We start from the raw sequence: 10,092 nt of genomic DNA on the forward strand, positions 1-10,092 counted from the left end.
CTAATAATTTGTTCTCTTAACTGATGTACATATATGTCCATGGATCCATCAAACTAGCAGAATATTCACTCATTCGATGAGTGGATCAATCAGAGCGCCCGGAGGATGAAGTTGTTGGCGCAGTCGTAGCATGCCGACTCGTGCTTCACCATCGGTGCCGCCGCCGTGGTCGCCGTGATCTATCTCCGAGCCAGTGAGCACGGGGAAGCGCTCGCCGGTGAGAACCGCGAACTGCTGGCCACTTCGGCGCCTGTCGTCTGCGAAGGACTACAGAACGCAGAACCTGCAGGAACCCAGGTTCACCACCATCCGGTGCTTCGACCCCTCCACCATGCGGGGAAAAACAATATTTTCTTTTCAAAATTGCTTGTTCAACAAAACATGATCTTTTTTATTTAAATGTGTGAACACTTCTAAACCACATGAACATTTTTTTAATACATGAGCATTTTTTAATACGTGAACATCTTCTTGATAATTTTTTAGAAATGTACTGAACACTCTTTTATTACATGAGCATCTTTTTTACAATGTGCCGAATTTTTTTAATTTACATGAATGTTTTAAAACTATTTTTAACTGCATGACTAAAAAAATGTGGAACACTTTCTAAATTTACATTTTTTAGTACATCAACATTTTTCAAATTACATGATCATTTAATAAAATGGATCAAACACTTTTAATATTAATGATTTTTTAAATGTGTCGAGCACTTTCTTTAGTTATGATCACTTGTTAGAAGGTGAAACAAAATACTTGAACATATTTTTAAAAACACAATTTTTTGTTAATATACTGTCAAGATTATCTAAATACACAATAAATAAATTTAACACACACATCTGACGTTGTTTAAACACACATTGAACATTTCTGGAATATGCAATGAATACATTTTTAAATACATACCAGTTTTTTTACAAAATTAGTGAAATAAAAACTATTTGAAAACATAATAAAGCATTTCTAAATGTAGAGGAAAAACAAAATATAACATTAATCAAAACAGAAAAAATATAACCATGTGTGCATATGCTCCTTCACGTGTGGCTGGCAGGAGATGTGCAGTCGCCTCGTGTGTTTGGTGTGGTTCGTGTATGCGTTGTTGTGAGCGACGCCCGTGGCAATGCCAAAATGGCGCACTTAGGATATGTACAATGTTGTTGTCCTAACAATGCGCCTAAGACCAGATCTCCTTCCTCCGGCGTCGGGTGGCTATGCACTATCATCATCAAAGCAGGCTGCCACTCATGGGCTCCCTCCCGCATCGGGTGAGCGTCTCAGGGGGGGCGCCGCCCGATCTCCTTCCTCCGGCGTCCCCTGCTGCCGCCGGGACAAGATCCGGAACCACCACGGCGCCCTCTCTCTTCTGCCCCTCGAAGATCCGCCCCCCGCGCGACGGCTGTGTCGCTGTCTGCTCAGGCGCCCGTGACGGCCCAATGCTCACGGCGGCCGCGCCGTCTTCGGCGGCCCCTCCGACTATGACCATCACGCTCGCTGCGGCCTCCCTTGCCGCTCGCAAGGCTGATCCGGCCGTTCAGGGATGCTTTGCCGCCTCGCACAAGCTCCTGTGCATGCCATCGGTGCCGGCCAGTCTGTCTCCTCTGCCAACCGTCCCCGTCCTCCTTGTTGGCGCCTCTTCTGGCTGGCCGACGGCGCCCTCCGGCCTCCTCTGCTCGTCGCCGAGCTCCCAACCGCCCCGGCCTGATATGGATCTGGGGCCTGTGTCCCCGCCGCCGGAGCAACATTTGTGTTCTGAGGACGTCGTCGTGGAGGTGCCGAAGACCATTGACGGGCCGCCGGCACAGCTGCCCTGCCTGGGCGGCGGCCGGCCACCTGCTGCCCTGTTGAGCTCCAGCCCCCTGGTCTCTGGTGCAGACGCAGATGCAGACTTCCTCGTCGGGCCGGATGCGGCATGCATGGGGCTCGTGGAGGACACTGCAGGCTGGAAGCTTGTCCAGTCCTGCCGTGCACGACTGGCACCTCGGCCACCTTCGGCTTTCATGCCTCATCATCTCCCCCGGCCACCCGCGTGGCTCTGGAATAGATGTTTTCGTTGCTTCGGAAAAGGTCATCGAGCGGCCGAGTGCAGGGATCCAATCCGGTGCAACCAATGCTTTCGCTCGGGATACCGTGCACGGGATGGCTGCAAGCCGGTGCAGCCGCAGCCTTATGCAAGTTCTGTTCGGCCGTTGGCTCATTCTTGGGCTTCGATTGTTGCGCTTTCATCAACATCTGAGAAACATGAGGCCCCGTCCAACATGAAGACTTCTTCTGTCCCGATAGATGTGACGCTCCAGTCTGCTCTAGGGGTGCACTCAAAGTTGCTAGGATCTGATCTTCATTGCATGACTTCCTCACAGATGGAGGAGGCAATTAAGCAGACTCCTTGCAAGGCTGGATGGTGTGTATTGGGAGATTTCTAGAGCGCGCAGAGGCTACTCTGCAAAGGCTCCCTCTTGCACAGGCTCCCGTGGTTGAGTCTTCTGTTGGCTTCATGGATGAGGCGGATACGGAGCTCTTTGGTAGCTTCTCGCCCCGTGTTGGGTCTAGTTCGACGCCCCTTGTGTTGTCGGACTCCGTGGGTGAGGCATCCGCCGAGGTTGTGTCTCCGGTGTTGCAGATTATGCCTGAGTTGCAGGTGTTGTGTGGGGAACATGTTTCGTCTGTGTCGATGGAGCAGCTCAAGTTGGGCTCTCTCCAGGCTTCGAAGGTGGACCATGTGTCCTCACCACCCCCCGTGGAGCCTTGTCAGGCTTCGGAGGTGAACTTGGTGCCCTCACCACCACTCGTGGAGCCTTGTCAGGGGTCAGAAAACCTATCTCTCAGCGTGGAGCATGAATTTTAGATGTTGCTGCCCTTCCCTCGTCTGCGACCGTCGGGCAGGTGATGCTGTGAGTGGCATGACCATTGAGCCACTTGTGTTGGCACCTACTCCAAATCCAAATGCTCTTTTCGCGAAGGAACTTGTGATTTGCTAGCCAGCGTGGAGGTTGCTAGACCTGGTTTGGGCAGGTCAATTGCTTGTCTCCTGATGGGGACGCTAATAAGGGGCAAACAAAAAAGGCGGGCAAAGGCAAAAATGATGCAAAAGAAAGGTGTCTATGGCTGCTTGATGGATGATCTTTGATCTCTCGGCTTTTCCTCTTTGTTTGGGTTCTCATTGTGGGTTCACTGCTAGGGAAAAACCTAGCAGCAGCGCGGGTTTTGGGTGTATCAGTAGCGCGGGTGCCCGCGCTACTGATACGGCGCCACAGCTAACTTGTAGCAGTAGCGCGTGTTGACACACGCTACTGCTATACATGGTTAGCTGTAGCGTGCGTTGCAAACAACGCTGCTGCTAATTAGCTGTAGCGGGTCTTATATCCCGCGCTACTGCTATTACTTTCAAAAACAAAAACAAAATCTTGATCCCGTGCGTGTTGTCAATGGTAGCAGTGGTTCGATCTAGCGATGATTGGCGTCGCAGGAGGCATGAACGGTCAGCGGAAGACCAGATCCAGCAGTGGCTGTTGGAGAGGGCCCGTTTCTATGGCAGAGCCAGGCCGCGGCGTGGGGCTCCTCTTCCTGACCATGCCAGATAGCTCCGGGTCGTCCATGGCGACGACCTGCACGGGCATGGACATGGGAGGGTGAGTCAAACCAGAGGGGGAGAGAGAGAGGAAAGGAAAACCGAGGGAGAGAGGAAGGTGATGTAGGGAGCAGCGGAGCTAGTCACCGGTGGTGAGGTGCTCCAGTTTGGTGGCGCGGGGCGGCGGCCTCCTAGACTTCGGTGGGAAGACCGGCGAGCTCCTAGACGCCGGTGGCGCGAGGCGGCGGCCTCTTTCGGCGCCACGGAGATGGATGGGCGCATGGGCAAGAGGTCCATGTGAGAGCGTATGGAAAGTGAGAGGAGAGAATGGTGGAAGAGAGGAGGGATTTGGGAGAAGAGATGGGGATTCGGCCGAGGATATGGCGACTTCACCTACTCGTACTTAGTAGTAGTGAGGGGTATAAAACCGCGCTATCAACTTAGTAGTAGCGCGGGTTTATAGTTTATACCCCTCGCTACTACTATGGCATGTGTCGGGGAGTACGGTAGAGACCGCTTAGTAGTAGCGAGGGTTAAAAACCTGCGCTACTACTATCAACTTAGTAGTAGCGAGGGGTAAAAACCCGCGCTACTGCTAATTAGCAGTAGCGCTTTTTGTGTCGCGCTGCTGCTAAGATTCTGTGTATAAGGTTTTCCCTAGTAGTGGTTGGGAGATGCTTGATGTCTTGTGTCGAGGTGTTCTCGTGGGGAGTCACTTGGCGTAGTAGCAGTGAAGGGGTTTGTGGATGTTGTGTTTTTGAGAGTTTGGCGGGCCGCCTGTGCGGTTGTGGGGTTTTATGTCTTGGGAGTAGTTTGTACGTGCTTCGTTTGTATTGATTTTCGCCTGGTTTTTTATAAATTAATTAGGCAATTCTCTTCTTCTTAATTAATTGATGAGGCAAAAATTTTGCATCCGTTTCAAAAAAAAACAATGTGCCTAAGATAATTGTTGAGTAGGAGGAGAGGTAAATGAAAGAAATATACTTGCCATGTTTCAGCTAATAGATGACCTTTAGGAACAAGATAAAACAATTTTCCCCATTCTATAAGATGCCTTTTTTTAGTTACATATTTTCTGGTACAATCCCCACAACTTCAGGAGATAAACTTTATCGTGCAATATGTTTTCTTTGTTTTCTCTAAATGACATATAGACATGCATGGTATAAGATATGACTGTATTATCAATATTGTATATGCTCTTATGGCGCTCCGACATTGGTTTGAATCAATACCTACTCATGCATATGACAAGTAAACTAATCTCACTTTTAGAGTGAAAAGGTTAAAAAACTAATCCTTGTAGAAAAACTAATCTCTGTTTCTCATATTTTTTTTCCCACGATCCTCACGCAGATTAGTCCAGTAGGCACAGAAAAACTGACTCAAGAGAAGGGTATGGCAAGAAACAAGGAAGTGTTGGGTCACATCAATACCCCATAAAAAGAACCTAAAAATTCTCGAGTGGATTAATTCGTAATCACTAGCAACCACTACTTATCTCATCTAATTACTAATTGAGCAAGGACTAAGGTTTTTTTTGTGTGTGAGAGAAGGGCCTCCAAATATTATAAAGATTCACCAGAAATACAAAGCACCCAAAATATAATAAAAATGTCATAGATGACTAGTTTATCAAAAAAAATAGAAAAGAAGGATGACCCCCGGCCTCTGCATTTGGACGATGCATACGGTCATTTTATTAATTATTCTCACAAGACCTTACAAAGCCATACAACAGCAAGCCTAAAGCCACCGTCTAAGCAACAACTGTCGCTACACATATCCAATTGATGAAGGGGCGCAGATAGTCTGGGCCTAATACCAAACAGACATCGCAGCCAAACCTAAACATCTAAGACCTGAGGTCCCAACCAGGACGCCTGCCGGGAATGGGGCACCTACTAGTCCGGCGCACTCCTCAACCAGGATGCCTGCCGGGTATGAGGCCACCGCAGCCATCTGCCATCAATCCATCTTCAGAGTTGTACTGTTGCATGTACCGTGCCAGGTCTATCTGCCAGCGACGCCACCACGACGCCTCACAGCACGACTAGTTTATCAAATAAAAGACGGCATGTTCTAATTAAGCTATTCTTGCATACTCAAAACGAAACTACTACTCCCAGCTCATCATTAATTTTGCTCCATCTTCGTGGATGGTTTAATCTCCATCTTCTTCCATGAGTTGGCGCTGCAGATGAGGGATCAATTATACATGAATATATTCAAGTGGCATTAACAGTACATGCTACTAATTAAAACCAGCTCTCAACGCGGTTAGCATGTACTAGTGATATGAAATGGATGATTCAGAGAATATAATATACTTACTTATCCCATGTTTGCCCGGCAACAAATATACTGTATATACACATGAGAACGAAGTTACAGATGCACATAGTACATTCATGCATTGATAGAGGGCATATCTAGATGTGCCTTAGTTACTGCACATCTAAGTGACATAAGCAAGCATAGAAAGGAAAATGAAAAGAAAAAAAATCCATACGAATCTTTGCATAAAATCAATGTTCGATATAGGACTTTAATGTGCAATACAATGGCACATCTAAATATGTTTTAGCAAAACCGTGTGCGTGTATAGACACACACATATACATAGTATTCACCCAAATACTAGATTCTACTACAGGTCGTGCGTGCAAACGATGATCAGTTGTGCTGCGCATGCAGCTACGTCGCCGCCAATGTGCTAGCATACATCGATGATGGATCGATCATTAGATAGCTGGTATCTTTCAGAGGCAAACAATATGCAATTGTTTGTTAGATGGGAAGTTGAAAATAGAAGTATACTTACTTGTCCCATGTTTGCATGGCAACAAATATATATATACATGCACGCGAGAACAAAATTACACACGAATACATACATACATACATTGATACAATGCATACATATGCATAGTATTCACCCAAACACTAGCTAGATTCTACAAGTCGTGCATGCAGACGACGATCAGACAGTGCATGCATCTACGTCGCCGTCAATGTCACCGTACGTGCTGATTGGTGCAAGATTGACACACCTCAAGGGCTAGCATAGCATACATTGGGCCAGTTTTTTTGGGCGATTCTACCAGAATCGCACCCCCTCCCCAGCTTCTCCCAGAATCACCACTCCATATGTTTTTTACAATCCTAGCTAATTAGACCTTAACTACATAGGATTGTAAAAAAATATGAAGTGACGATTCTGGGAGAAGCTGGAGAGGGGGGCGATTCTAAGAGAATCGCCGAAAAGAACTGGCCCGTTGATGATGGATGGATCATTAGATAGCTGGCAGTATCTTTCAGAGGCAAACAATATGCAATTGTTTGTTAGATGGGCAGTTGAAAATAAAACTAAACAGAAATACAGAATTATAATCAAGGGTGTAATTCAGTGGCGTGGCAGTGCAAAGGGGGAATGGAATTAACTCAAGGAGGAGAAGAAAAAATGACTACCTGTTGGATTCATCATGTGGCGTGCGGTCGTGGTGGTCGTCGGCGTCGATGCCTTCCAGTTCCAAGAAGGGCGAGATCTCGTCATACTCGTGCTGATGGCCGCCAGCGGTAGCAGTGTGATCGAGCAACAACTGATACTTGTTTTCTTCTTGCGAGACGGCGCCACCCATGTTAGCAATGGCGCCCCCGTAGTACTGCGGCTGCATCGTCCACGGTAACGACGACGCAGCAACGACGCCGTCGTCACCGTTGTCATTACCGTATAATCCTGACGATGCTGGTGCGGAGTTGTGCTCGTCCAAGTAGTGCATGTTGCTACCCTCGGTCGGCGCCGGAGATACATCTGCCGTGGGCGGCGGCAGGGAGAGGGGAGGGGAAGTCTGTAGTCGGCGGCGGCAGTGGCGGATCTGGGCGTGGAGGCGGCGGAGGATGCCGTACTCCTGGCGGAGCTGGTTCTCGAGAGCGGTGATGGCGGGGAGGCAGCCGCCGGCCGGGTTGGCGTCCCAGGCGGCGGCCTCGTAGGCGAGGCCGCGCATGGCGTCGTCGCGGAGGGCGCGGTCGGGGCCAGCGCGGCGGAGCGTCTTGAGGATGTTGCTGACGCCAAAGAGGCGGTGCGCGCTGCGGAAGAGGTCCGGGCGGTCGTGCGGGAAGTAGCGCGCCAGCGGGCACTCCGCCGTGCACCGCCGCCGCTGGTGCTTGCAGGCTGCGCACGCGGGCTGCTGTTGCTGCTGTTGCTGCTGCCTCGCCGCCGGCATGGCATCCCCCGCTACGTAGTTGCCTACCACTTTTTCCGCTTTGTTTGTTGTGTGCTCTGCTTGATAATAGGATCGATGGTCGTCTTCATGCACGAGCTAAGCTTAATAATTAGTTAGAATATTTTTTAGAAAGATAATTAGTTAGAATATTGACTGGTAACGATTCATTAGACACGTACGTGCTCAACTTTTTTTTTCTTTTGAAAATCGTACGCGCTCAGCTTATCCAAGCAAAGTTAAGAGAAGGATCAGCTAGAAACGTGTGAAAACAGATTTTTATTTCCTTTTTATACATTTGATTTGCCAAAAACGCAAGTGTTACTCAATTACGAGACAAAGTCAAAATTTGTTTTTTTGACCAATTCATGTGTCATTCACGTTTGGTTTCTCCATCCAAAGGGGTTTTGACAATGGTGTGACGATTTTGCAAGGATCATGCATGTTCAGTCGGGCGGGCAGCGGGCAACGCCCTCGGCCGGCGCGCCCCTTCGATGGCGGAGGCAGTGAGAGGGTGTGTGCGCCGTGAGCCGCATTCATTATGGAGCGGCGCGCTCTATAGCGGATTGAATGCGGGCAGCTAGCGTCGGGCGGGAAGCAAGTGCGGGATGGGGAAGGGATTTTTGGTGGGCCAGGGCGGGCAGAAGTGGGCTTGGGATCGGTCCGGACTCCAGCAAAGGCCCCCTCCCCCCTCCCCACGTTTGTCTCCGCTTTGTGGGAGAAATCGCGCCGGACCGTGTCACGGACCAATACAGACCCACGTTGGATGCCTTTCGTTGTCTGGACAACATGGTCCGGACGCATGCATGAGGTTTGCGGGTCGGTGTTGGAGATGCCCCGGGGATTTGATTGGGTCAACTTTTTTCTTCTCTCTCATGTCCGGTCGGTGGTCCTGCATTCACCCGGTCAATTTGAGAAGTTCGGTTGTAGGTGCTCTTACTCCCTCCAATCCATCCACATACATCCATTTGAACCGCACAAGTAATATGGATCGTAGATAGTAGAATAATTCAAGGCCCATATCAATTCGTCAAGCACAAATAATTGTTGGAAATATATCCTAGAGGCAATAATAAATTGTTTATTATCATATTTCCTTGTTCATGATAGAGGGCTATTATTCATAGTAGAATTGTATTGACCGGAAATTTAAATATATGTGTGAATACATAAGCAAATACTATGTCCCTAGTGAGCCTCTACTAGACTAGCTCGATGATAAAAAATGGTTAAGCTTTCCTAACCATGGACATGAGTTGTCATTTGACAACGGGATCACATCATTAGGAGAATGATATGGTGGACAAGACCCAACCGTAAGCTTAGCATTCGATCGTATCACTTGAGTTTATTGTTGTAGCTTTCTTTATATCAAGTATCTATTCCTAAGACCATGAGATCATGCAACTCTCAGATATCGGAGGAATACCTTGTGTGCTACCAAACATCACTATGTAACTGAGTGATTATAAAGATGCTCTACAGGTATATCTAAAGGTGTCTATTGGGTTGGCATGGATCGAGATTGAGATTTGTCACTCCGTGTGACGTAGCGATGTCTTTGAGCCCTCTCGGTAATACAACATCGTAAAGAGCTTGCAAGAAATGTGGCTAATGAGTTAGTCACGAGATCTTGTATTACGGAATGAGTAAAGATACTTGTCGGTACCAAGATTGAACTAGGTATGGAGATACCGACGATTGAATCTCAGGCAAGTAGCATATCGCCGAAAAGGAATTGCATACAGGATTAACCGAAACCTTGACATCGTGGTTCAACCGATAAAATATCTTCGTGGAATATGTAGGAACCAATATGAGCATCCAGGTTCCGCTATTGGTTATTGACCGGAGAGGTGTCTCGGTCATGTCTACATTATTCTCGAACCCGTAGGGTCCGCACGCTTAACGTTTGGTGACGCCAGAGTAATATTGGGATATGTAAGTTGGTGACTGAATGTTGCTCGGAGTGCCGGATGGGATCCGGGACGTCACGAGGAGCTCTCGAATGGTCCAGAGGTAAAGATTTTACATATGGAAAGATTTTTCAGGGTTCCGGAAAAAATTTCAGTTTTTCGGTATTGTATTGGGAAGCTTTCAGAAGGTTCCAGAAACTTTTGGAGGAGTCCAGAAGTCCACCAAGGGTTCCACCACATCCCAAGGGTCGGCATGGGCTGAGGGGAAGCGCCCTGGCCTTATTGGGCTAGGCGCACAAGTCCGTCAAGGCCCATGTGGCTTGGGAGTGGTGGAAAGTCCACTTGTGTATGGAAAAGGAGGGAACTGGACTAGGAGTCC

The 10,092-nt window shown here is 48.3% G+C and overlaps 1 protein-coding gene across 1 annotated transcript; it reads right to left on the reverse strand.

Moving 5' to 3' along the window:
- Positions 1-5,528: 5,528 nt before the first annotated feature.
- Positions 5,529-7,814, reverse strand: LOC119271149 (LOB domain-containing protein 4-like). The gene is made up of 2 exons (XM_037553080.1): positions 7,046-7,814; positions 5,529-5,768 (listed from the first exon to the last, which is right to left on the reverse strand). The coding sequence occupies exons 1-2, from the start codon at positions 7,798-7,800 to the stop codon at positions 5,711-5,713; spliced, it is 813 nt and encodes a 270-aa protein (XP_037408977.1). The 5' UTR covers positions 7,801-7,814; the 3' UTR covers positions 5,529-5,710.
- Between the last annotated feature and the right edge of the window lie 2,278 nt (positions 7,815-10,092).

Source organism: Triticum dicoccoides, chromosome 3A (assembly GCF_002162155.2).
Source record: "Triticum dicoccoides isolate Atlit2015 ecotype Zavitan chromosome 3A, WEW_v2.0, whole genome shotgun sequence".
NCBI lineage: Eukaryota > Viridiplantae > Streptophyta > Magnoliopsida > Poales > Poaceae > Triticum > Triticum dicoccoides.